Source organism: Choristoneura fumiferana, chromosome 9 (genome assembly GCF_025370935.1).
Source record: "Choristoneura fumiferana chromosome 9, NRCan_CFum_1, whole genome shotgun sequence".
NCBI lineage: Eukaryota > Metazoa > Arthropoda > Insecta > Lepidoptera > Tortricidae > Choristoneura > Choristoneura fumiferana.
In genome coordinates, this window is record NC_133480.1 from 6,346,157 (window position 1) to 6,373,563 (window position 27,407).

The window sequence follows — 27,407 nt, forward strand, 5'->3', positions numbered from 1 at the left end:
ATCCAGAATCGCCTCTGACACTAATACAACTCGGGATATCTCTGAAATGGCACTGGACTTTCGCCGCGGGAGTTACTTCCGCCACTCCTGGAAACGCAAGCGCACCGCGTAACCACAATGCCGCACGCCCCCGGTGCGGGCCCCGTCGCCGCCGGCGGGACCAGCTCCAACCAGCTCAAAATCCATATACCGGAGCACAACGGAACAGCCAATGGTGCACAAAATCCTTCAAACGGAGTAATGTCTCCGAATTCAAACGGTTTATCCTCTCCAAACTCTAACGGGCTATTGTCGCCAAACTCCAATGGGCCACTATCACCGAGCTCTAATGGACTCTTATCACCACCACTTATTTCGGATTCCGTGCCACGCAAACCACCGAAACCACCGCCAAGCCGTCCCATCTTGCCGATGAAGAAATCGAAGACACTACCTATACACTTTGAAGAAACTGTGCCACCTAAAACACCGACAACTCTGCTCAACGGAAAGAACTTTTTCTCTCCTAAACCTTTGAAAGAAATCCATACGGTCCCAGTAAATCCACCAGACAACAGTAGACTTCTAGTTAATCGTTCTCCCAGTCCATCTTACAGAAGAAGCACATCATCGGCCTCCGTGGAAACCGGGTCGATAGCAGAACTTGCGAAACGCCACGTTCCCAGCAATTTTCTCACTTCTCGGTCGCCGAGTCCAATCTCGCAAAGAAGCAACGTAAGCCAATATTCAACATGCAGCAGCAACGGCACATTTGTACCTCTGTCTCGTTCCTCGAGTATGAATTCATCCATATACAGCCAAACACCGACGCCTCGAAGAATGTACCCACAAACTTCCGATAGAAGAAATAGCGTTGACCTAACAGAACTGAGAGCTAGAGAACAGGCTCCTGTAGTATTTGACGCCAACTTACAATTCGTACTCGGGTGTAACAGGCAACCTGTAAGGCAAAGATTCAAACCTAGAGCAGCTCATTTAGAAGAAGGTACTTCGTCTAATTATTTAAGTGCCAAGATCGATAACTTTTTGAAGAAAACAGACCATGTTATGGAGGAATGGCGTCGATTGGGACATAAAGATGATCCAGATATGCAAAGAAAAGTAGGAAGATCCAAATCAGCAACAAACATAATGATCAAAGGATTCACTTTGTTTAGCCGTAGCACGAGTCGAGCCAGCAGCATGTGCAGAGGAATATCTGAAGATCGTACCACCGTCTCTGAAATGGACGAGGTTCGTGACTAATCCAATCTCAATTATTTTATTTCCAGCTCTACAACCGTTTAAAAGCGTTTCACAATCATGGCAGATTCCAAAGTAATATGCCGTAATAAATTATCATGTGGTGTTTGTATGAGTACGCGCGCTCGTTCGCTCGCCGTCCGCGGTGGCGCTTGTTGCGTATCGCCGCCCGCGCCTCCTGCCCGCTGTTACCGCGCAGTTGCGAAGCTTGCCAATTTTTTTTCATTGTTGACTTCTTACGTGCTTCTTACGATCGTTTTACAAATGCGTGAGAATTCTTGGCTGTCCGTCACCGTGGCAGCACGACATTGTCACTCAATTCTTGTCGCACTTGGCGTTTATCCGGTTTGAGATGTGGAAACATTAAATTTTCTGCGCAGCTTTGAAATCAAAAGCTCGTCCTGATGTTAAACAAGCAATAAACGTAAATGCATTGGATTCATCGCACTGTTGTGCGCCGGACGTCCATCGTACGTCAGCAGACTCCAATTTTAGATTGTTGTGGCTGAAATATAACCGTCTTGTTATGTAAACCACTGATGCGTTTTCTATGATACTAATTAAATGACAAATGCATGTTGGTCGACCTTGCACTACTTACAACGTTATTTATTAAGCTTTACTAACTTTAAGTACAGGCGCCTCTTTATTATTGTTGTGACTTTAATATACGCTATAATTAATTACGAACAGATAAGTTAATAACTTGTCTGTTAAGTTATCTACTATTTATTAACGGCTATAAGGAAATCGAAAACAAGTTGTAAAATGTAATGACTTGTCTGTCCTATAAATCTTCCTAATAAGTTATTGAATATTATTCGTGGAAATAGTTTCGCAAAATAGATAGCTTGCGGTTTTAATTGATGACATACTATTAAATAATATGCGTTTTGTACCCAATAATATATTAACGTTAGCATGTTTGACAAATGATCATATGCAGCTTTTATTTATACCCTCATTTAAGTACCATCGACATATAGAGGTATCACTATGTTTTCCCCAATTTTGGAGAGAAAACAGGGCTCGTCGTTCAAAGCACGAAACTCAGCCAGCAGTCACTATACAAAGTGTCTTGAAAATAATGAACTGAATACTCCTGTTCATCATCGGAATTTATGATTCAAGATATATGTAGTCGCACCTTTTACGCCACCTTTTTACGCCTTTGTCGCCACGCTGACAACATCGTGAGAGTTGCGGGAAACCGGTGGATGCAAGTGGCGAGTTGTCGTTCATTTTGGCGTTCTAAGGGGTAGGTCTTTGTCCAGCAGTGGACGTCTTCCGGCTGACGCTGATGACCTTTTACGCCGTTGGTAGGTACACTTTGAAGAGCAACCAATGTATGAAACAATGTGCCAAAAACAATTTAATAAATTACGACAAATAAGTAAATATTTCAAGGAATGGTCAGCCACCTGCTGAAACGTTCTGGATTAATTTTAAAACACCCTTTATACCAATTAATAGCAACGTTCTATTTAGATGTTCATTACTTTTTTTCATACAGAAATAGGCTTGCGATTGACCACAATCACGCCTGCTGATAAGCGAAGACGTAGACTAAGATAGAACACGCTTACCTAATAAATTCCCATTCACCCTAGTTCTGAAAACGGCGAAAACGTTTTGAGCGAATACTTCAATACAAATAAGTACCTATTCCATGCCATTTTATCGTAACTGTTTTGTTACAGCTGTCAGAGGTGGGCGGCGACTTCGCGGAGGAGCGCGCGGCGGCGGCGCTCGCCACCGAGCGCGCCGACGCCGAAGCAGCCGAGCGCCTGCGCATCGAGCGCGACAACCGCGACCTGCTCGCCAACAACCAACGACTGCAGCAGGTAACCAGCACGCTGTAAGACTGTATCATGACATGGAGCATCAGAGGTGGGCGGCGACTTCGGAGAAAAATACGAGAAAAAAAAAGAGGACAATATTAGTTCTGTGGTAGAAATGCAAATGACTGAAATACGGGATCCTTGCTTTTCGCCGGAAATATTTTTCCCTATAATTAATTTCCCAATTTTTGTGGACGAATGATTTCTCGTCTGAAAGTGTAAACTATTCAGGATATATTACAGGTCTATCCTGGAGAACTCTACGGGATAATTTTATAACAACCCTGAAATACTTAGTTTCAAAACAAATTTCGTTTTTAAGTAACAGTTCAGATAGAATCATTTGGGAAACGTATTTTCGCCGAAATATTTAAGAACCGTGAAAAAAAGAAAAGAATCTGCTATTTTTTATCATTAATGTTCTAATAGGCGTCTAGGAGGTACAAAATTGAATTCACACTAAGAGCTGTTTTACCTTACGTCCAATCCGAATTTGATCCGATAAAAGAAACTACGGTCCGGAGCAGTCGTAGAACTGTTTGTATGGTAGTTTTTACTATGTGATAATATCGTATCTAGTGTGTAAAATACCATTAATCGATTCAGCTCGGACGTAGTACGTATGCGTACCCATTCTAAAACAATTTATCAGTCTCTTTAACAAGCTCTATCACCCAACAGGCATCCGAACGTCTGGAGCTCGAGCTCCTCCACTGGCGCTCCGCCGACAACGGCGGCGCAGAGCCCTCCGACTCTGAAGGCTCCGAAGGCGACGCGGCCGTCGGCGACAAATACAAGCGGCGTTACGAACAGGCGCACAGGGAACTGCAGTTGCTGCGGGCGCAGTTACGCAGGCAACATGAAGACGACTTGGAACAGCTCGTGTCGGTCAAAAAGCAGTTGGAGAAAAAGGTAAGAATATTCTCTAATGGCGCTGTTAAAAACTCGGTTTCTGTTAGGTTGCCCGGCAGGATAGCTTTTTGACATCCGCGATATGGCAAATTTTTTGTAGGTACAGTCGGAGTAAAAAAAAGTCGTCACCCTAAGATCTATTTTCCTTTGCTCAGTATGAGCGCTAATCTGCTTTACCGATTGAGTAGGACATACTGCGTCAACCTGTCAACCTGCTAAACATAATCAGGTGACCATAGCAACCCTACCACATGTATAAAGTACTCTGTGCCTACCACTACACCTTGGCACTGACAAACACTGAAAATCAAAAAGAACTATTTGATTGAATCATTTACGAAGTTGTTTATTAAAAAGGTTTTGTATTTACATGAAACTAGATATATGTTAGAGGTGTATACTATTTTGACCCTTGTTATCATGTCAAGTAAGTATAATTTGATATGCACTTGTCTACTTAGTACTTGGGTTTCAAAACTTACTAAGAGTCTATGACCTTGTAAAGGAATCAATATAATAACTGACGAAGGTTTTCCTACCCCCCACTGTACGTGTGAGGTGGTGACACTTCACGCTTCTGTTATGCTACGGGTGACCGAATGATGTTCACTCCACGCTACAGGAAATCAGTATGTTCTCTCGACGGGGACGTCCGTGACCCGCAAGTGCAAAATCCTTGAGGAGAATGGCGTGCCAAATGTTCCTGGCACGCCATTGCAGGAAAAGGAGGGCCAGGAATGGCTCCCTCAGAAGATGAATCCGGAAACGGATAACCGCCCCCTGGCGATGTAGCGGGTTATACTGTTGTACCGCTGCTTCGCCGGCAAGGCGGCGAGGAAGGAACATCCCGGGGGTTTTAGTGGGTAAAAACCCCACATTACCTCATCGCCTCCCCGTGGTGATGGGGTATCTGACAGCAGATTTCCCCCGGGCAAAAAAAGGTTAAGAGTTTTGATAAAACATTTCTACTTTACTTAATCCAGTAAATGACATAGTCGATCTTAGCACCTGATATTTAAAATAGCAAACTAAAGGTAAAAGTGTAATAAAATTGAATGTCGCGCTATATTTATAACTGTATACAAACTGCAACACGACAATATGGATAACTACGAAAATGAAAGTGCCGTGTTAACTTCTCACTTCCTCCGGTTTTTTTACTGTTTGTTGCAAAATTTATGTACGCCTCTTTAGTGTCTATTTGTTGAAAATGTATATTCATTTGTAAGGACTTTTAGAAGTCGAATATGTTATAATCGTAACCGACTCCACTATTTGACAGTATGTCACCTTTGACCATACATTGAAGCCAAAACACCTCTGAGAAATGCACTGAACCACCCCTTTGGCAATCGTAAGGTAACAAAATGAAACTCATACTTCAAATAAATCGAATCACAGCATTTGTGTGTGATGCGAGGCCACACAACTGATATCGTCGACGCGGCAGCTGATTATTAATCACTTTTTTTAATTTCAACTCAATAAATTATGTTCACTCTCGCTTTTGCCTCTGAATCATGCAAGTGCGTATTGAATTTAAAATAATAAATAGTTTTAGTTGCGAACGCGTTCAAACGTAACTGGGTCACGAAGCCGAATGCCTTTATCTTGCCCAAAATCTATCTCAAGATCATCCTTGGCCAGCGCTCGTGTGATAGCGGCATAGTTCTCACTAGTGATACCATCTCTGATATAACCACACTTATCATCCAAAGAGCACAGCGCTGGTTATTTCAATAAACATTATTCCCGAACAATGGACGACGAAGAGGTCAGTGCACTTTGATAATGTAATTTAACAACTCTCTATGAGTAAGTGAATTTATTACCAACACGTTTTTGTCTCCTTGACCACAACTCCCGATTGGCGTTCCGCCAGAAACGTTGACTTTCGACAGATTTTTATCGATGTTTACGTTGCGTGAGTGAAATTTGAAACATGCGAAGAATTCTAGAATATATATAAGCTTTTCTCAAGCGAAATCGTGTAAATCCCACTTTGTTTACGGCTTAATCCAGGCAAGACGGCGAATGTGACTTCTGCGACTCTTTTTACCTAAACCTAATGCGTTTATTGGCTCGCATTTAAATAAGTTTTTATCGCAATCATTTTATTTGCAGCTGTATTATTTGTTTGTTTTTCTCCATTAAACAATTTTTCTTTGTTCGTAGGTCCAAGATGCGTACGAAGAAGTGGAGGAGCAAAGGGCAGTGGCCGCGCAGTGGAAACGCAAGCTGCAAAAGTTGACCAACGACATGGCCGACCTTAGGTCACTGCTCGACGAACAGGTACATTTCTCTTCTAATACAAGTAATACAGCTATATAATAAACCGATATATATTTGAGTTAGGTTTAGGACTTTCAGTGTTTGAGAGGTATCGAGTCATTTCTAAGCATCTGCGGTATCGGATCACATCCGATGATACCTTATCTGAAAAAAGTAGGCGTAATTTTTTAACGCATTCCAATTGTCGTCTTAAAATCAGTCAATTGCTATCCACGCATGTACTTTTTCAAAGCAGTGTCTTCGATATTTCGTACATTTGAAATTTACCACGAGCATTTTTTTTTATTCGACTGGATGGCAAACGAGCAAGTGGGTCTCCTGATGGTAAGAGATCACCACCGTCCATAAACATCTGCAACACCAGGGGTATGCAGACGCGTTGCCAACCTAGAGGCCTAAGATGGGATACCTCACGTGCCAGTAATTTCACCGGCTGTCTTACTCTCCACGCCGAAATACAACAGTACAAGCACTGCTGCTTCACGGCAGGATTAGCGAGCAAGATGGTGGTAGCAATCCGGGCGGACCTTGCACAAGGTCCTACCAACTACATTTCGGTGAAGGGCAATGTCTTGACGAAACCTACGCACAAATCGTGTTCGAAGTTCCCAATCAGAGAGGAGGCCTGTGCCCAGCAGTGGGATTTATATATATTTATATACTCGAGCTAGATGATGATATTTCATAAGCGTTTTAACTCCAAAAAAATCTGTACTCGTATTGTAAAAGGTCGAAACCCTAAGGTGGGTTAATTAAATACGAATCGCTGAAGCAATTACGAATCTTGTTTTAATTTCCCTGCTGAAGCCAGTAGCTAGTGAAAAGTGACACACTTTAAAAGGTTTTTAATAAAACTGCCTTTTTTGTAAAATCCCTTGATATTCTTATAATTACTTGTATTCCTCAGACATGCCGCAACAACCTGCTCGAGAAGCGTCAGCGTAAATTCGACAGCGAGCTGCATGGCGCCCAAGAAGAGTTGAAACGCGAGCGACAAGCCAAGGAGCGTTTGTCTCGCGAGCGCGACCTCGCCAGCGCTGACAAATACGCGCTCGAGCAGAGCCTCTCTGTAAGTCTAGCTTTCGATTTTATCTATGTTTAAAATAACTGCAAACTAAATTAACAAACACTGTAATTGACAAGATTTCATATTTCTAAGACTATAATTTGATTCTTTCTCTGTATTCTGGTTGGAAACAGAAAGACGCAGATATTTTTAAAATTTTGCTACGATTATTAATTAATTTATTTCAATTTTTTTAAGATGTGCTTATTCTAAAAGGGCATAACTCCAAAACTACCACACAGCAGATCCATTACTTTTGTCTAGTCTCTATTAAAAAAAAGATCACGTAAATCTGACGTCGAAGTTGTCAAAATTATGACAGCTCCTTTTTCTGGTGAAAAAAACAAAGGAAACATCTCTATTCTGTGGTAGTGTTGGCAAATTCAGATATATTTTTTGTATTTTTTAAAATATGGAGAGTTAAACTATAATAAATATTTTGCCATGTTTAGGAGGCTGTAGTAATTTACAGGTGTTAAAAAAATTAAATCTTGTCAATTACATGAATATGTTATTAAAAGTTTCTTAAAAAAATCGATCAATAAATTGCATGATAGTAATAAAATTCATTGTTATAAATTATCACACGAAAAAGATATTAACAATATTAAACTGTAAAAAAAATCTACACCATTTATAATTATTGTTGGTGTACTGTACGTTGATGACTTGGTAGTTAGTACCTCGCTTGCCATTAGGAACTGAGTAAATTAAACGCGATTTAAACATGTGTTTAATGTGTAGAAAGGGTATTGGCGTGTTTATTGTTGGTTAAAGAGACTTGATATCTTCCTCATTTGTTACGGAACCGCACTGACGGGTTTGTTGGCTGTACACGGTGTTCCACAGGGGTCAGTCATGAAGCCACTTTTGTTGAATATTTACTTATTACATGGATTGGGTGTACAGCGAGGAAATTTGTCACAGCCGGAGTTCCATGGATGCGGGTTTTATTTTCCGCTTTTAAAAGATAGTATATAAAAGACCGGGCAAAGTGGAATAAAAATGAAGAGGCCTTTACTCGTCAGTGGATGGGTGTGGGCTGTTTTGAATAATTGAAAAGATAGTGCCTTAAGTTGTCTGTCACTTTGGTTAACAATAGGAAGCTCGGCTGGAACTCGAGTTGAAAGAGGAGCGGCTGGCGGCGGCGCAGCGGGAGTTAGAAGAGCGCGGCGGCGGCGGCGACGAGCTGGCGGCGCTGCGGCGCGCGCGGACGGATCTGGAGCGCCGCGTGCGCGACCAAGAGGAGGAGCTGGACGACCTCGCCGGACAGATACAGGTGACACTAACCGTCATCAACAGCAGCGGTATCGTCATCATCACCAGTAATTAATATAATCGTCATCACCATCATTATCATCGTTAGCCTACATATTATCTTTGAGTTTATTTGCAGATTGCTAATGAGTAGAATACGTTTTTGTAGTCTGTTTTCCCAGCTTTTAGGGCTATAGTGGACAATGTCAATGTCCTACCTTTCCTTTAATTTGTTCAGCGGTTTAAATATGAAGAGCAGACAGACAGACGGACAGGCAGACAGGCAGAATTAATTCCGCGCTTATAGTTTTAGTAAGGATGAATACGTTTTCGTGGCAAAATACGGTTGCACGTACCTAATCCTTGGGTTAAACATTCTCCCCCGTAAACTCAGCGATCTCACTTCGCTCGTGCAAATATCACATTGGATTTATATCTCTTGGAGTAGCACAGAGTATCCCTGATTAATAGTTTAATTTTTCCAGTTATTGGAGAGCTCGAAGCTGCGTCTCGAGATGTTACTGGAGCAACAACGCAAGGAGGCGCGACTGGAGGCGGCGGCGAGAGACGACGAGGTGGAAGAGACGCGCGCCAACGCCGCCAAGAAACTAAAGAGTAAATAACTTCATTACATAACCTCTTCCTCGCCACTTTGTAACTCCCTAAACGCTGCGTAAGCCATTTGCGAACACATGATCCACCTAGGGCCGCCGCTGGCAGAGATTATAGGTATAGTCTGTAGTCACATGAAATAACAGATAGTTATACAGGTCCTTTAGAGTCGTTTGCATGGTATGAGATTTAAAAAAAATCGTTAACCCTTGGTTATGAATAATGAGTACCATTTTGACACTATTTAACCTGGGATTAGCACTTGACTCGGGAGTTATTTTAGCTCTGGTCCGTGAAAGTCTGCCTTACTGTGAAACAGTTGTCAGCAGATCAATTTTTAATTTTTTTTTGCTCACTTTTTCGATTTTGGTTACGTACGTGTGTACGTTAGTTTAACCACTCGTTTATCCCACCAGTTCTGGAGTCCCAGTTGGAGAGCGAGCACTCGGAGCGAAGCCTGCTGCTGCGGGAGAGGCACGAGTTGGAGCGTCGACTGGCCGCGCTGGAGGAGAGCGCCCGCGCCGAAAACCAGGAACAGACGCAACTGGTGCAGCGGCTTAAACGGTCAGTGCTTGGAACAGCTCACTCTGGATGCGCTGGCCTTGTTGGGGCTGCTTCGGAAGCGGCACGAATTGGAGCGTCGGCTCGCGGCTCTGGAGGAGACCGCCCGCGCCGAAAACCAGGAGCAGACGCAGTTGGTGCAGCGGGTTAAACGGTCAGTGTTTGGTGCGGCTCGCTCTGGATAAGCTGGCTTGGTCATGCTTTCGACACGTTTTAGCGTAACGTCACGCCACTCCTGAATTTGACGCGCTTCATTTTTGTAATATTTTGTTTAATTAACAAAATAATAAATAGGTTTCCCATAATAATATCTATAATAATCCCAGCCTATATACGTCCCACTGCTGGGCACAGGCCTCCTCTCAGAATGAGAGGGCTTGGGCCGTAGTTCCCACGCTGGCCCAGTGCGGATTGGGAACTTCACACACACCATTGAATTGCTTCGCAGGTTTGTGCAGGTTTCCTCACGATGTTTTCCTTCACCGTAAAGCTCGTGGTAAATTTCAAATGTCATTTCGCACATGAATCAGCGGTGCGAGCCGGGGTTTGAACCCACGATCCTCTGCTTGAGAGGCCATAGGTCAAACCACTCGGCCACCACGGCTTCAACGCATTTATAACGCATTGAGAACCGAATTAGATTGTCATGGTTCGATTTATTTTTTTCCAGGGATCTGAAGAGATACCGAGCGTTGCTACGCGACGCGCAAACCATGCTGGAACAGAAAGAAAAGGAGGGCGGCGCCAAAGCACAGATCCGACAGCTGAAAAATCAAGTAAGTTAGTAACTGTTGCGAAATGGCGGACTGAAAAAATGTACAATGATCGTAATTTGTATAATTATAGCTGCGTAAAAGCAGCAATTCACTCGGTTTTACTAACGTGTCTTACAAAATATTTATTGCAAGTTGGCTCTGTCTGCCTAAAACCTATTATACCGAAGAAGAGCCTGCATTTTGCCTAAAACACGAACTAGACAAATCTATAAATAAATATGAATAAAAATAACTTCCGAACGACGGCATCGAATTGGATACTTGTTGTGTTGCGTTAGTTATTGTCAGGACAAGGTTTGTGTTAAACAAAATTTAGGAAAAAAACCAGATCGAGGGCGAATCCGCGGGCAACGGCTAGTTGCGCATAAATCCCTTAATTTAGACTTTATGGTAGGTAGTAGCTTAAATTCATGAACTGTTAGCTGGCCAGACATTTCTATTTTTCTCTTCCCCTAATTATTAGTACATTATGATGATGTTCCTTCATCAGGTGGAGGACCTAGAGTTAGCTGTGGCGACGGCGACCAAAGGACGCACCACAGCGGAGGCGGAGGCGCGCGAAGCCGCAGCCGCGCTGGAGGAGGCGGCGCGGGCACGCAACGACGCCGCCGAGCGCGCGCTCGCCGCGGCCAGAGACGCCGCCGCTCGAGCCAGCTTAGACGACGCCGAGGAGGAGGCCGCAGAGGTACTGTACTATACCACGCTAAGGGTCGCGCCACAGCGGAGGCGCGTGAAGCCGCAGCTGCGTTGGAGGAGGCGGCGCGTGCTTGTAACGACGCCGCTGAGCGCGCGCTCGCCGCGGCCAGAGACGCCGCCGCTCGAGCCAGCTTAGACGACGCCGAGGAGGAGGCCGCAGAGGTACTGTACTATACCACGCTAAGGGTCGCGCCACAGCGGAGGCGCGCGAAGCCGCAGCTGCGTTGGAGGAGGCGGCGCGTGCTTGTAACGACGCCGCTGAGCGCGCGCTCGCCGCGGCCAGAGACGCCACCGCCGCCCGGGCCAGCTTAGACGACGCCGAGGAGGAGGCCGCAGAGGTACTGTACTATACCACGCTAAGGGTCGCGCCACAGCGGAGGCGCGTGAAGCCGCAGCCGCGTTGGAGGAGGCGGCGCGGGCTCGCAACGACGCCGCTGAGCGCGCGCTCGCCGCGGCCAGAGACGCCGCCGCTCGAGCCAGCTTAGACGACGCCGAGGAGGAGGCCGCAGAGGTACTGTACTATACCACGCTAAGGGTCGCGCCACAGCGGAGGCGCGCGAAGCGCAGCCGCGCTGGAGGAGGCGGCGCGTGCGAAACGGTCGCGCTGACCAGAGACGCCGCCGCCGGGGCCAGCTAGACGACGGTGTGGATATTTACTATGCTAACGACAGCGCTCGAAGTGAGCTGACGGCTACGAACGAGTGCCGACCATGCACAAGCCATTCATGACACGCAGCACGAAACTGAACTATCCGCGCGCGCACTGCAACGCGCGAAGCCCCCAAGCCCTGCGTGTGAGCCCCAAGCCTGTTCTGAACGCTTGCCGCAGCAGTTTAGACGCGTGGGATGATTAATAGGTACTGTCTAACAAACTTATTCATGTACCAGGTAAGAATCTTTTAACCCTTTGATCGCCACGGTTACGTATGAACTTACTAAAACCAACGCGCTTTTTATCCCTCCAGCTACTTAAGAAATACCGCACGAGCACCAGCGCCCTCTGCGCCGCGCAAGCGGAGACGCGGGAGGCGGCTGCCAAAGCGGAGGCGGCCGCGGAGGAGGCGCGCGCCGCCCGGGAGAAGCTGGCGGAGCTCACCAGCAGGCTCGCCAGCGCGGAGGCCGGGCACTCGCACACGCAGCACGAGGCCGAGAGGAGGCTCTTGCTCAAGAACAAGGTGAGAAAGAGACGCTGCTACAGGGTTGTTGAACTATAAACAATTACTTTGCTCACCCGCGACTTTATCATAGCTACGTCTATGAAACAGATGCGTGTCCGTGCAGCTGCTCCGCCTTCACACTGTAATAACACACACATCACACAAACTGAACTATCACCACCACCGCACTATACTGATGATTGTTTATGAACTCTGGTTGAGTTTGAAACGCGTCAAACGCTTGTCTAGTTTTAGATTTTTACGTTAGGTGCACTTTAACGATAACGAAAAATTCACCGAAGTCAAAAGTTGAAGTTTCGATACTTGGTCCCGATCCCGTGGGAGTATCGGTATAAAAAGTAGCCAATGTGTTATTGCAGACATCCAGCTATCTACATGCCAAATTTTATCCAAATCCATCCAGCCGTTTTAGCGCGAAGTAGTAACAAACATACACGTACACACACAGGTGCCCACAAACTTTCGCATTTATAATCCTACCACTGAACACCGGTTGCAACGTGTTACTCATACGGAAATGTTTGTTTCGTCCAGGAGCTAGAGTCAAGCCTGGAACTAGAAGCGACATCGCGAGCGAGGCTGGAAGGACAATTAGCTCGACTGCGCGAGGCCCACGAGCAGCTCGCGGCCGAGCTCGGCGCCGCGCGCGCGCGCGACCTGGCCGCCGCCGATGACGCCAGGAAACTGGCGCGCCAACTCAGGTAACGGCTCATTCAAGTATTACGTATGCAGAATTTTTGTATTTTGAACCCCCCTCCCCTCCCCCTTTTCAGCGAGTCAGCAACCCCCAATCTTAAAACGCTTTTAAATCTATTCAGGTTTCTTACTACGTTTTTACGTTTTGAAAAAAAAAAGCAAGAAATAATAAATAAATATTGCTGACGTAAGCACCATCTAGACCCCCTCGGCCCCCATGTCATCAAAAATAAGCAAAGCAAAGACCCTAACCCCCTACCCCCATCGGTGCTTACGTAATACTTAAATGACCCCTCATTATTCGAGCGTCTTAACCGCCTCATTTTCCTGGTCACATTTTTACAAACAGGCTGTAGGTTTTGATGTAGTTTTCGGTTATTTGTTGTAGTTCCAGTATTTCAAGCAGATAACTAAAAGACTGTAAAGAATCTTGGGCAATTTTTACAGAAAAATGAACACAAACATGAGACTATTGACACACTCAAATAATAACTTAACCTCTGTCGTCTAAACACACGGTAAGAAGATCCAAGAACCCCCGAGAAGCGAAACCCCCAAAGACTCTTTTTATGTTCAGGTGTGGCCTGGTCGGTGTCGGGTTTTTATGCACGCTTGAAAGGCCGAAAACGCAATATTTTTTGCAGATAAAGTACACAGTAACAGTTCCGGAGACTTGACTCAGGCCAGAAATTTTTAACAAACTAACAATTGACACTCGTTTTCCTGCAACCAAAACTTTTGACTCCATAGCTCTCTGAGCAACTCTTAAGCTTATTTATAAGGCTTATAGTGAATTCGACACAAAATCTTGTCTACTGACTGACAAAGCACTGGTCAAGTTCATCCGGTTCAAAAGCACAAACTAAGTAGGTTTACTTTGATCGCACAGGGACCTCAAAGAAGAGAACTCCGGTCTCAACGCGAAACTGAGCGAGGCGTGTCGCGCCAAGTGCGCGGCGGAGGCGGCGGCGGCGGCGGCGGCGGGCGAGGCGGCGGCCGCGCGGGACGAGGCCCGCCTGGCCGCGCGGCGCGCTGCCGCGCTGCAGGAGGCCATCGCCGGGGACCTGTCCAGCCCGGGGGATGACGCGGCTTCTGACAGGTAACACATCATCTACTTAGGCTCGTATGTATTATACACAGACCGCGGTTTTCTTGATTTCGGCAGACGGCTCACTTCATTGACAGAAACTATCTGGTCTGATAATTAACATTATGGTGTACTATTACTTATTCTGTGATTATGGCCGAATAAAAAAACGAATAATATTTTTAACGACTTCAATTTATTTTGTACCATATTAATTATGTATGTATGTATGTAAACTCTTTATTGTACAAAAGAAAATGAACAAAATACAATTGACAAACTTTGAGATACTTGTACAAAGGTGGACTTACCCCTTTAATCTCTACCAGTCAACCTAATTATTTTGCAAGGTCGAATATTTGTTTATATTTAAATGTCGCTATACGCAATAAGCCTGGAAAATGGGTTAACCATGGTTTAACGATTTATTTGTATAGGTACCCTATCGTTGAGCAAGCATGCATTAGTGGGTTTATACGTGTTATGTTATTACAGCGACAACGACAGCTACAGCTCGGACGAGTCGATCGGCACGTTCCTCGCCAACCACAAGCTGAGCCCGTCCGCGCCCTCCAGGAACAGCATGCAGCTGGACTCGCAGAAGTAACACTTACTCACTCTAAATACGAAACGTTTATTCTGCAAGTAGGCCGCAAAGGGCTCTTTCTACATGACACTTTTTTTTAAACTACCGGCGCGTTCGGAAAGACCATCATTGCCAATGAATGCGCCGCAAGAAAGTTGGTGTAGTCGTTTTTTTTAATAAACTTAGTAAATAACTACAAACAAAGTACATATAAATTACAGTATAAAATTTTAAAAAAATACATAACAAAATCACAGGGATGTATGGGGTCCCTTAGTTAAAAAAAAATACTAAAGTAAACATCTTGACTACATACAAAGGTAGATCCCGCTAGCCAGAAGGTGTCGCATGGTCAAATTCTAGTTATAAGTACTTAAATAAATCAATTGTGCTATTTTGGTTCCTCCTCTAACTAGGGACACGGGTACAATTTTCTACATCACGTTCAACGTTTTCAGATCTCAAACCCCCGAGGGCCGCGCGAGCCGCTCGAGCGTCGGCTCGGGCTCCAAGCCGCTCAGCCCGACCAAGGAGTCGTTCGCATAACAGCCGCCCGCCGCCGCCGGCCTGCTCGCCGCGCTGCCTGTCTTCTGCGGCGTGTTCTGCGGCCCGCGGCGAGAGCGACTGCTTGTCGAATGAACCATGCCCCAGTTATAGTTGGGAGCTGTAGCCGACGCGAGTGACTATCGAGCTTTCGATCATACAGTCCATAAGAACACGTTATCGACTGAAGTCCAAGCTTACACATTTAGCCGAGTCGTGCTGACACGGTGTGCTTTGACGAGCGTTAGAATTCTGCAGCCGAATATTCAGAGGTCTATTGGGAACGACTACGGCATGATACTCAAATCATTATTTGGTTGCCTCTATGGAATGACAGGGGTTTTGTGTAAGCAACGAGACAGACTCGACTGATTGACGATCGTGCTCCGTGCGGTGAAAAGACTTTGATTTAAAACGTGTACTAGTGTCGAGTTAACTTATAATATAAGACAGTGCTTGGAATTGCAATTACGCTAACGATTCCTATGATTAGACTGCTCAACTTTTTAAACTTTTTCAAAATCTTTTTATATGAGCTTTGATACATACACGACTGCCGAAATGAATTTGAATGAAATAGTCACTTTAATACTGATAGATCACTGTTTGTGCAGTTGGCGTGTGTTGTGGAACCGAGAAAATGAAACAATTGAAAAATGAATGCATTCCAGAATATTTATTATCTTTGTTCTTCTTTGTTCGCCACACACGCTGCCCTGCCTGTATTCTGCAGCAACACTGTGCGTCACTTTGACCTAATTTGTAATTATATGAAGTAGCGTTTTCTATAGAGAATTTTTGTCTATGATAGATGTTGTTGTGCTGCGAGCGACCAGCCAGTATTTAGACGAGACCTAGAGGCGAGAAATCTTACAAACTAATGTTAGGTTCTTTGTTATTTAGTTAGCTAACTTTTGTAAATAACTAGATTGCATAAACATTTTATTATTTAATTTGTAATATTTGTGTGATCAGACTGTTATTCTATGATTTATTTGTTACAAGTGAGTTGTTGCTTTATGGTAGGCGATCAAACATATCTGTTAGGTGAATAGATTTTTTTTATTTATCCCCTTTTTGACTGGTTTGTTTTACTTATAATTTCTAATTAAATCTAGTAAATGTATTCATCATAAACTGTTATACTTCATAATAGTGATAATTATATTTTAACTATGTAGCTCCATTCTAAAATCTTCATCTATTTATACCTATTTAGCTATGTGTCTGTAACCACAATATAATATGTGTAATGTATGATAATGTGATGAAATGTTATTGCATTCAATACTGGTTGTAAAGTGAAACTATTTAAAATAAAGTAACAGATATAAATTATGCTTTCGTTTTATTTTTCGTTTACATTGCAACGATATGGGATAGGAACGCACTTTGCTGCCAACATTAGGTACTATTTAATAGTATCTGAATAAAACAAACTTATTATTGTCGCTACGCATAAATATCCTACGTCTATGGTCATAAAGTAGGATAGCCTCGGTTCGAAGTTATGTCAATTCTCATGTGCGACAAAGTATCATCCACGATAAAGAGATATAGGGATGCACAATTACGCTCCAGCATAGTATATTTAACTTCAAGCTATCTGTCTAGCGCTAGCACTGCAAATGTACCCGAGGGCCGAGAGCCACATAGTGGTAGGATCCTCTCATTAGACGGGTACTTCTGTTTCCATGAGCGAGATACAGAATAAGGGGCCCGCAAGCCCCTTGGTGTTCCTCCTTCTTCCTTAGATTGATCCAAACCTCCAGCAAAAGGCAATGTTCTTTTTTTCATCTATATCAATATTACTTAGAGTATCTAACGAGTATATTACTAAGAGTAACGAGTACGAACTCGTACGGTTAGACTTTACGAACACTCACCAAGTTAGGGGATACTTAACTATTTGCTTCGCACAAACCAAGAGTTGATTCAAATAATTATAAACCATTTTTTCCTTTCATTAAAACCTTTCGCGGCCCACATTAATTCTCCCTCCATTTCTAGTCTGCCTACGTCACACCAAGCTAGAAACACTGACGCCAGAGGTGGAGCGGTGCGGCGCGGCGCGGAGCGGTGCCGGTTGTAATATTCGAGCTAAGGTGAAAGAGGGCACACAGAAAACGGCACCACCCTTATCTTCTGCGCAGTATTCTGTGTTTCATGTTAGCTCAAATATTACCGCCCCGCCACCGCTCTCTGTATGTTTCAAACTTTAGGGTTACTAGTTATTAAGTTGAGTTGCTGCGTCTACTCAACAGACAAATGGATAGATACACAGACAGACATACAGAAAAGTAGACGTACAGATAGAATTTAGCATCTACAGTATTAGTATGGCTTATTTATTTTTAACTCAAACTAGCTTTTGCCCGCGACTCCGTCTGGAATAATTAGTTTATTGCTATCCCGCAGGGACTGCAATTTTCCGGGATCAAAACTATCCTAAGTACTTCCCATGGACTTATACTTTCTTCATTTCGAATTTCATTTAAATCGGTTCAGCAGTTTAAGCGGGAAGAGGTAACAAACAGATATATACTTTCACATTTAGCTGTACCTAATATAAGTAAGGATCAAGAAATAAGAACAGTAAGGATTCATATTAAAACATGGGTCAAATAACTTAATAGGTCAGTAGGAATCAAATTGAAATCGGAAGTAATTGCTACAGAAGGTTGTTTCCAAAATAAATGGGATTTATATTTTCGCTTCAAAGTGGCTCTAACTAGAGACTTCAAATTTGTATTGCAGGTCTGCAGGAATGGACAATATTTTATTTGGTTTATTCCTGCCGACCTATTTACCCTCTTTATTTATTTTCATTTTGTACTTTACATGCAAATTTCTTTTTTTTTAGTAAAGTAATGTATGAACGCGACGCAACTTTGACACCGAGCAATGACGGACGGAATGTCACTTCACTGTAAAAACTTTTTAATCTGTGGATACGCCCCTCGTCGTGTCAAGTCAAACGTACGTTTTAGTATTTTATGTATTTTGTCCAGTATTTTTGTGTTTTTTAATATAATAATATTAAATTGTGCACAAATTGTTTATCCTAAAGTAAGGCAACTTTAGTACTGTATTAAGTACTTTTTCAATATTTACTTGTTATGTATGGTGTATCTGTCAAATAAGATGTCCAACTATGTATTGATTTTCAGATTCAGGCCAGTAAATAATTGGTTTCATCATCTAACGGGGCTGTTTCACGCTTCAATTATCCAACCAAAATGACGGATTCAAAATATTTCACTACAACTAAGAAAGGGGAGATATTCGAACTAAAATCGGAACTTAACAGTGATAAAAAGGAGAAAAAGAAAGAGGCGGTCAAGAAGGTACGTGTACCCTAATATTACCTATTTAAAGTTTATTAACAATAGCTGGTACACTGTATGCTTAATGTTACCTTCTAACAGTTATTCCTAACCAAATAGATGACTCATGACTTATGTTTTAGGTGATAGCCTCTATGACAGTGGGAAAAGATGTGTCTGCACTATTTCCTGATGTCGTCAACTGTATGCAAACAGACAATTTGGAGTTAAAAAAGCTTGTGTACCTGTACTTGATGAACTATGCTAAGTCCCAGCCCGATATGGCTATCATGGCAGTCAATACTTTTGTCAAGGTATGTCGGTATAGTTACTTGCTTTTTCTTCATTTGAAATTCTGTAATGAGTTAATTGGAAGTCCTGTAACAAATTCTGCTTTTTGTGACTTTCGATTTGATTTGCATGGTTTAAAATTATTAATATTTTTCTGAGACATTTTCTAGTACTAGTAAAAATAATCTTTCTATTATATTGGAGCATGGGAGTTTCAGTGTTGGGCTTTTTTGAAATGGAAGATATTTATTATAATATTGAGACAATTTTCATTAATGAATAACTACTCATAGTGTAGTTATTTGTGTGTGTGTGACTTGTCTTTTTTATCGTTTTAATGTCTACTGTACCATATTATGATGGGTGGAAGGATCTACCAACATACCAGCTTGTTAAGGTAAACAAATGATCCAAAAACCAATCAACTCATCAATTTGTAGATTTACACATTCAATGTTCCTTTAACTAACAAACTAAACCAACAAGAACTTTGCACTAATACAGACATAAATAACAGCATTTTTAAAATTACATTTTTGTTGTATCCATTTTAAATTTACCCTGCATGCAATAGGTAATAGATTTTTATGATCGCATGTGAAATATAATTTTATTATTTAAATAAAATCCATCATCAGCAGATGTGTAAATCTACATTACCAGTGTAAATGCAGTAAGATATAAATAATATGAAATGCTAATATTTGAGATGAAGTAAAATCCATGCCTCATTCGTCAAACTAGATGCACATCGGCTATACTAACCCTGTACCACTCATACAGTAGAACCCTCTATACTGTTACTATGCCTTATCTATTTCCATTTATCAGTGGGTATCATACTGGTTATGTGTCATTAATCCTGCTTGCAGACACAACTTCATTATATTTGGTACAATATTAACAGTGCAGTGTTTGGTATTAGGCAATCCAATCAGTAAACTGAGGCGAGGCCGTATTGCCTTATGTTTCTGATGGTCACTATCACAATTAAATGACAGGTTTTGTATGAAAAATCTGTCATTTGATTGCAATTTCGATTGTCAGAAACGTTAGGCAATAGGGCCTCTGGTATGGATTTGTTAAATGGAGGCGTAAAATATGATTCATAGTCAATCACTTTCAGAAGAAGCGATGCTGGTTTACAGGTTCATTAAACAGGCCTTTGCATCCCGTGACTAGGTTTTGGTACAAGAGAGCGCTTTTGTAGCATGGTCACATTTGGTGTACTAAAGTCTCCTTAAAATATAAGATAAAAAAATTGTAACCTAAACTTTATAAGAAAAATTTGTAAGATAATGATGAGCATTCATTAATCTATTGCTTTTATGCATACTTTAATCTATTAGCCAAGTGGATGGCATAGTGCTTAGAAAACCTGATAATGAAACTTGAGGTCCTAGGATCAGTCCTTGGTCTATGCAAGTATGGTTATTCATTGCCAGTTAGTACAGTTGCATAGTTTGGAAATGAGTTAATCGGTATTAATTGTGATATTTATTCAATATTTATTTATCTATCCAATATTTTGTTATCATACTGTGTAGTTTGGTATGGCTCGCCTAATTCTGAACACTGGTTTCAAAAATGTTGTAGCAAATGGGCAGAAATAAATTATACACAATTGGAATATTTTTTTTACAATGCAGTTCAAATCCGTAAATGTAGACTAGCTAGCAGCATAGCAGGTTTCTACTGTAAGCTTATAGTCAGTGGCTTCCGTATGATTGATGTATTGCTTTCTCTCTTTTACACAAAACACAAAATGCAAACAACGTTGAAACGCCTCCAGGACTGCGAAGATTCGAACCCCCTGATAAGGGCGCTGGCCGTACGGACAATGGGTTGCATTCGCGTGGACAAGATCACCGAGTATCTGTGTGAACCTCTACGGAAATGCCTGAAAGATGAAGATCCTTATGTCAGGAAGACAGCCGCTGTGTGCGTGGCTAAGCTGTATGATATATCATCTAGCATGGTAGAAGATCAGGTAATTGAACAGATTTGTGCTTTGTTCTTTTAACACGTTTGTGACCATAAAATTGACACTCCTGTGCTGGTGACACGCATGTGTGTCAACAAAATTCATACTCCTATATATTTTTTTTTTTAATCTTGTTTATTCGTGTAACATTGACACATTTGCCAATAACACTCATTTGTGACTGCGATAATTTCGCCCGGCGTAGCGTAAGGGCTTAGCGGAACGTTGCCGCAGCCGAGTGTGTTGTGGAGCAAAATAAAGTAAGCCCAAATTGGTGAATTCAATATGGTATGGGTATTGAATTTGATTAGATGATTTACTTAATCAGTAATCACATAATTTCTAATTAACTAAAGTAACAAGTTCTGGTGTTAAATTTCTTTAGTCTTTACATGATATGTTTGATAGTGAAATAATAATCAAGCATGGTTGGCAAAAGCATCAGCCCCATACATAAGGGTCAATCCGGGGCGCTTTCCTCACTTGTAAGGATGCGCCAAAACCCTCTGGATTTATTTTTTACAATTTTTGGGGAAGGCTTTGGTTCAAAATATCGTATATCCGGCACTGAAAAGCGTCCATGTATTCAGATGCCTATGCTTATCTGAAGTTATTTCTATCAACAGGGTTTCCTAGATCAGTTGAAAGACCTGTTGAGCGACTCGAACCCAATGGTGGTAGCTAATGCGGTTGCTGCTCTTTCGGAGATTAATGAGGCTAGTGTTTCTGGACATCCTCTTGTTGGTAAGACACTTCTTGGTACTGTTAATTTGTTGTATCTTTGCTAGGTTAAGTTAAACAACGCCGCGGTTAAAATTATGGGCTGAGTACATAAAAGAAAAAGGAACAAAAGTTTTGCATAAGAAATTTTTGCCATGTTCAACCAGATACGGCGTGTTGAATGAAGGCGATTATTTCCTCTCCACGCTACTAGCGTTCTGGTATGCGGTCTCGTGATTCGTTTAGGATGCAGAATCAGTTGCAGAGGGTGATACTTTTTACCGGCCCGGATAATATAATAATAATAATAATTATTATTATTATAGCCTCTTTATTTCCATTTTTAATCAATCATCATCATTTATAATCATAAGTGCATGTATTACATATTCGAATCAATCATTTAATTATACCAATTATTACATATACATTAAAAAAAATACATAACATTTCATTTCATAATAAATAGTAATTAGTTAAAAAAACAATTCAATATGGACCCCTCAACGGGTAAAGGGCTCCTCCATTTCGTGTGTGTCGTGGCTTTAGTAAGCCAGTTTTCGCCAGCATTTCTCACTAATTCATCTTCCCATTTTTCTATTTTATTTATTTATTTTTATCTGACTGGATGGCAAACTAGCAAGTGGGTCTCCTGATGGTAAGAGTTCACCACCGCCTATAAAAATCTGTAACACTAGGGCTTTCGGTCTACCTCTTTTTCGTTTGTTTGTTTGTTGTTAAAGACTATAACCCTGGATAATATAATACCGACCCGAGTTTTCGTGTACACGCCCATAGAAACTCATGTCAGACTACGAAAAATCGGGTCGCTATTATCCGGGCCGGTGAACGCCATACTCGTATTGTCACCCGTTGATACGAGCCGTGTCAAATAGCCTTGTTACGCAGAGATGAACGCGCCGACGATCAATAAGCTGCTGACGGCGCTGAACGAGTGCACGGAGTGGGGGCAGGTGTTCATCCTGGACGCGCTCAGCAACTACTCGCCGCGGGACGCGCGCGAGGCGCACTCCATCTGCGAGCGCATCACGCGCGCCTCGCGCATGCCAACGCCGCCGTCGTGCTCTCCGCCGTCAAGGTACGCCCGCGTGGGGCACGCAGCGCCGGAGCGGGCCGCTGTCCTGGACACAGGACGCGCGAGGCGACTCCTGGCCGCGAGGCGCACTCCATCTGCGAGCGCATCACGCCGCGCCTCGCGCATGCCAACGCCGCCGTCGTGCTCTCCGCCGTCAAGGTACGCCCGCGTGGGGCACGCAGCGCCGGAGCGGGCCGCTGTCCTGGACACAGGACGCGCGAGGCGACTCCTGGCCGCGAGGCGCACTCCATCTGCGAGCGCATCACGCCGCGCTCGCGCATGCCAACGCCGCCGTCGTGCTCTCCGCCGTCAAGGTACGCCCGCGTGGGGCACGCAGCGCCGGGAGCGGGCCGCTGTCCTGGACACAGGACGCGAGGCGACTCCTGGCCGCGAGGCGCACTCCATCTGCGAGCGCATCACGCCGCGCCTCGCGCATGCCAACGCCGCCGTCGTGCTCTCCGCCGTCAAGGTACGCCCGCGTGGGGCACGCAGCGCCGGAGCGGGCCGCTGTCCTGGACACAGGACGCGCGAGGCGACTCCTGGCCGCGAGGCGCACTCCATCTGCGAGCGCATCACGCCGCGCCTCGCGCATGCCAACGCCGCCGTCACTTTAGTTACTACGTGACATCGTTTATGAAGTCAGCTGATCCACCGCTGAACAAAAGCTTTCCTACTATGAACGACAACTCACTACTTGCATCCACCGGTTGCCCACAACTCTCACAATGTCGCCAGTCCACCTAATGGGAGCACTGCCAACGCTTCATCTTCCAGTTTAAGGTCGCCACTCGAAGACTTTTCAATTCTTATGATGCAGAAAGTGGGACAGATGACCTGGTAAAGCCGCGGGTTCACGCCGGATGCAGGCCGCTTCCAACCGAAGCAACTGGAGGCCTGTGTCCAACAGCGGACGTCCTATGGCTGATATAATGATGTTATATTTGCGAAAAATAACTACAATTAGAGCACGTGCACCCTGGCTATAAAGCTATATCCGCCCTCGAGTCAGCTCTAACCGTGTCCCCCCCCCCCAGGTGCTGATGAAGCTGATGGAGATGGTAGCGTCGGACACGGAGCTGGTGAGCACGCTGTCCCGCAAGCTGGCGCCGCCGCTCGTCACGCTGCTCAGCGCGGAGCCCGAGGTGCAGTACGTGGCGCTCCGGAATATCAACCTGGTCGTGCAGAAGCGCCCTGACATACTCAAGCACGAGATGAAGGTCACTACTACCTACTACTACTATTACTACTGATACTACTACTACCTACTACTACTATTGCAACTACTACTACCTACTACTACTAACTACTACTGGGTGAATATTCGGACTGTCATTATTCTCAACATCTTTCTAACGGAATTTAGAATTAACTGGTGTTAATTTAATATTGAGCCAAGCACTGCTATGCATACAGCTAAAATATGTTTCAGGTGGATGTTTATAGTATCAATTTCTTAAGAAATCTGATTAAAAAAAGTGTTGAGAATAATGACGGCGGTTCAAACGCCCAAATATTCATCCTACTACTACCTATTACTAATACCTACTACTACTTACTACTACTACTACATCTACTACTACTACTAAATGAGGGTGACTACAATGAAAATATTGTGGGACAATGGGTAATACAAAAATATATATACGCGTAAAAAAAATTGACCATGTGCTTACCCCCTGGCTATAAAGCTGAATCGACACTTGCCTAGGGGCTCCCAATCTTTTTAACACGGCAGCTCCCTTTACATGTTGCAATTGTTTTGCGACACCCTTATTCAACGAAATATACCTGTACAGCTCTGGGCCCGCATGCCTTAAACGCCCGCCGTCATGGGAACGCCCGCACTGGGCTACCTGATAGATCTTTCACCCAATATTTAAGCGAATACGCCAGCTGACTTTCCGGCTTTACTAATGCTTGAAATTTTACTGTTATTTCAGGTGTTCTTCGTAAAGTACAACGACCCGATATACGTAAAACTGGAAAAACTGGACATTATGATCCGTCTCGCCTCGCAAGCGAACATTGCTCAAGTTCTGGGCGAGCTTAAGGAATACGCGACCGAAGTCGACGTGGATTTTGTACGCAAAGCTGTACGCGCTATCGGCCGCTGTGCTATCAAGCTTGATAAATCAAGGTACGTTGGATAAGAAAGGCACATGTTGACTATGTACGTTTCTGTTTAGGTGAAGTAAATCTTAATAACATTTGAGCGCTGTGATTTAGTTTTGTGGTGACTAAGAGTTAGCTTTTAACCAGGATATTGGGTCATTATTCGAGCGTTTTAACCGTCTCTTTTTTGTGGACACTTCTGTAAAAATGGCCGAAGATTCTGATACAGTTTTTTTGTTATGTGGTAGAAATGCAGGAACTAAAAAATAATCAAAAGAATCGAAATCAGCCAATTCGTAAAAAGTATGACCAGGAAAATGAGGCTGTTGGAACGCTCGAATGACCCTGTTATGAAGCTCTGTAAAAAAAAAGCCTATGGCGGTTCACTCAAATGTTCACTAGAGTTTTATTTACTTGTCTTTAGTTTTTAAATTTTATGTGAGGTGATTTATAGGAGATGGCGACGTGCAGTCGGGAAATATCCATTATGTACTAGGAAGAGAGGGCCCAGCAGGGTTCGAGGATATATATCAAATGATTTTTTATGATATATATCAATACAAAAATGGTTTAAAATTTTTATATTATTAAGTAATTTTTGGCTAATTTTTGGCCTTTGTTACTGTATTTCTACTTCCCAAATGTGGACGGCGTTGGAGTAGTTAAAATATACTCCTTGATAGTAAGTTATAATCCATTAATAGCAACACTTCTGCCGGCGTTAATGTTAAGTTAAGTCGTGTCAGAAAAATATCGTTAGAAAGAGTAAGTTTTCGTTGTGTTCATTCTATATTTTTTTACAAAGAAAGTAATTGACAAAGTGCGGAAACGATTTTACTTAATTTATTTTACAAATAATAATATGTCTTTCATACAAAATGGATATATATCAAACTTTTGATATATATCGGATATATGTATCCGATATTTTGATATTTATAATAAATATCGGATATTTTGGTACCCTGGGGCCCAGACAGTGCAAGACTCTCACCGACTTAAAACCCGTCTGCACGGCCGCGCCGCCAGCTCTCTGTTACCGTTGCCACCCCCCACACAGGTGGAGCCGTCAGCCGAGCGCTGCGTGTCCACGCTCCTGGAGCTGATCCAGACCAAGGTCAACTACGTGGTGCAGGAGGCGGTGGTCGTCATCAAGGACATCTTCCGCAAGTACCCCAACAAATACGAGAGCATCATATCCACGCTCTGCGAAAACCTGGACACGCTGGACGAGCCCGAAGCGAGGGCTTCAATGGTGAGGAATGTTCCAACTTCAGTCCTACTGGCACAGCCTGTTCTCAGAATCAGAGGCCAGAGGGATTAGGCCTCAGTTCCCACGCAAATTATTACTTGACCGAAATTTATGCAGCACTACATAGTTTTTTGTTACGCTAGCCAGCGATTACCTCTATCTTACCTGATGGTAAGCTTAAATGAGGCTAAAGATGAAGCTTTCTGGTTCAGCTACAGCATATTAATCCAGGCCTTGAGTAAACTTAAATAAACCCCAAGAGTTCTAAGAACTTCCTTAGCGGTAACTAGCATTTTTTCTTCAAATTTAAACAGGAAGTTTCCAAGCGAAATAAGAAATTTCCAAATCGATTCATGTAGAAGGTATCAAGTATAAAAATACAATCAAATTGACCTCCTTCATTTAAATAGTTGATAACAAATACGCAGTAAAGGCACACGTTTTGTCAACAGGTGTGGATCGTGGGCGAGTACGCGGAGCGTATCGACAACGCGGACGAGTTGTTGGACTCCTTCCTGGAAGGATTCCACGACGAAAACGCTCAGGTAACTGAATTTGTGCATTTTAATGCAGCAGGGTCAATTAGCTTTTCTTATTTGTTATTCTATCCCGTTCAAGAGACAACAGTGACAGAGTTTCTTAAAAAATAAACTGTTATATGCTACTAATGTGCTTAAGAAATAGTCCATAAAATAAAGGGCTTGTAATAAACAATGTAATATAGACAATACGGCCACTGGTCGCTCGCCGAACCCGACCTTTACGGTGTGGACTAATAATAATGCAATCCCACTAATCGACCGTGTTCTCGTCCAGGTGCAACTGCAGTTGCTAACGGCCGTGGTGAAGCTGTTCCTGAAGCGTCCCGCCGACACGCAGGAGCTCGTGCAGCACGTGCTCAGCCTCGCCACGCAGGACTCCGACAACCCTGACCTCAGGTGACAACCGACCCTGACCACAGCCGATACCTAACTGCAGTTGCTAACAGCCGTGGTGAAGCTGTTCCTGAAGCGTCCCGCGACTTTAGGGACAGCCAACCCCGAATTCAGATGACAATCAAACGACCTTAGAAGACCACCAACCCCGACTTCAGGGAGATCTAACACCGACCTCAGGTGATAGCCAACCCCGACGTCAGGTAATAACCAATCCGGCCTCAGGGACAGCCAACCCCCGACTTCAAAAGACAGTCAACGCGACCTCAGAAGACCTCCAATCTTAATCTCAGGTGATAGCCGACCCCGACCTCAGGTGATAGCCAAACCGCCCTCAGGGACAGCC

The 27,407-nt window shown here is 43.5% G+C and overlaps 4 protein-coding genes across 6 annotated transcripts in view; all 4 read left to right on the top strand.

Moving 5' to 3' along the window:
• Positions 1 to 16,683, top strand: part of Mhcl (Myosin heavy chain-like) — a 176,971-nt gene extending 160,288 nt beyond the window's left edge. For 2 of the 3 annotated variants that reach the window (XM_074092028.1, XM_074092029.1), the window contains 9 exons: positions 2,943 to 3,086; positions 3,765 to 3,995; positions 6,171 to 6,287; positions 7,195 to 7,356; positions 8,456 to 8,632; positions 9,096 to 9,225; positions 9,639 to 9,786; positions 10,454 to 10,559; positions 11,050 to 11,474. In XM_074092028.1, coding sequence (XP_073948129.1) covers positions 2,943 to 3,086; positions 3,765 to 3,995; positions 6,171 to 6,287; positions 7,195 to 7,356; positions 8,456 to 8,632; positions 9,096 to 9,225; positions 9,639 to 9,786; positions 10,454 to 10,559; positions 11,050 to 11,391 — 1,557 coding nt within the window. In that variant the 3' untranslated portion in view covers positions 11,392 to 11,474. Of the gene's footprint in view, positions 1 to 2,942; positions 3,087 to 3,764; positions 3,996 to 6,170; positions 6,288 to 7,194; positions 7,357 to 8,455; positions 8,633 to 9,095; positions 9,226 to 9,638; positions 9,787 to 10,453; positions 10,560 to 11,049; positions 11,475 to 12,220; positions 12,431 to 12,967; positions 13,135 to 14,018; positions 14,229 to 14,711; positions 14,820 to 15,260 lie in introns of those variants that run through there. The other variant, XM_074092030.1, reaches the window with a different exon arrangement.
• A 1,578-nt stretch (positions 16,684 to 18,261) lies between these two features.
• The window catches only part of LOC141431069 (uncharacterized), a 24,754-nt gene continuing 15,608 nt past the window's right edge, over positions 18,262 to 27,407 (top strand). Inside the window, exons 1-5 of the mRNA XM_074092045.1 lie at positions 18,262 to 18,324; positions 18,516 to 18,692; positions 18,815 to 18,985; positions 20,755 to 20,952; positions 21,573 to 21,690. Coding sequence (XP_073948146.1) covers positions 18,585 to 18,692; positions 18,815 to 18,985; positions 20,755 to 20,952; positions 21,573 to 21,690 — 595 coding nt within the window. The 5' untranslated portion in view covers positions 18,262 to 18,324; positions 18,516 to 18,584. The remainder of the gene's footprint in view (positions 18,325 to 18,515; positions 18,693 to 18,814; positions 18,986 to 20,754; positions 20,953 to 21,572; positions 21,691 to 27,407) is intronic.
• On the top strand, positions 22,578 to 24,952 carry LOC141431374 (uncharacterized). Its single transcript, XM_074092544.1, has 4 exons — positions 22,578 to 23,231; positions 23,797 to 23,979; positions 24,703 to 24,899; positions 24,949 to 24,952. Exons 1-4 carry the CDS (start codon positions 22,578 to 22,580, stop codon positions 24,950 to 24,952), a joined length of 1,038 nt encoding a protein of 345 aa, XP_073948645.1.
• On the top strand, positions 25,082 to 27,075 carry LOC141431375 (AP-1 complex subunit beta-1-like). The gene is made up of 4 exons (XM_074092545.1): positions 25,082 to 25,102; positions 25,935 to 26,129; positions 26,579 to 26,671; positions 26,943 to 27,075. Exons 1-4 carry the CDS (start codon positions 25,082 to 25,084, stop codon positions 27,066 to 27,068), a joined length of 435 nt encoding a protein of 144 aa, XP_073948646.1. The 3' UTR covers positions 27,069 to 27,075.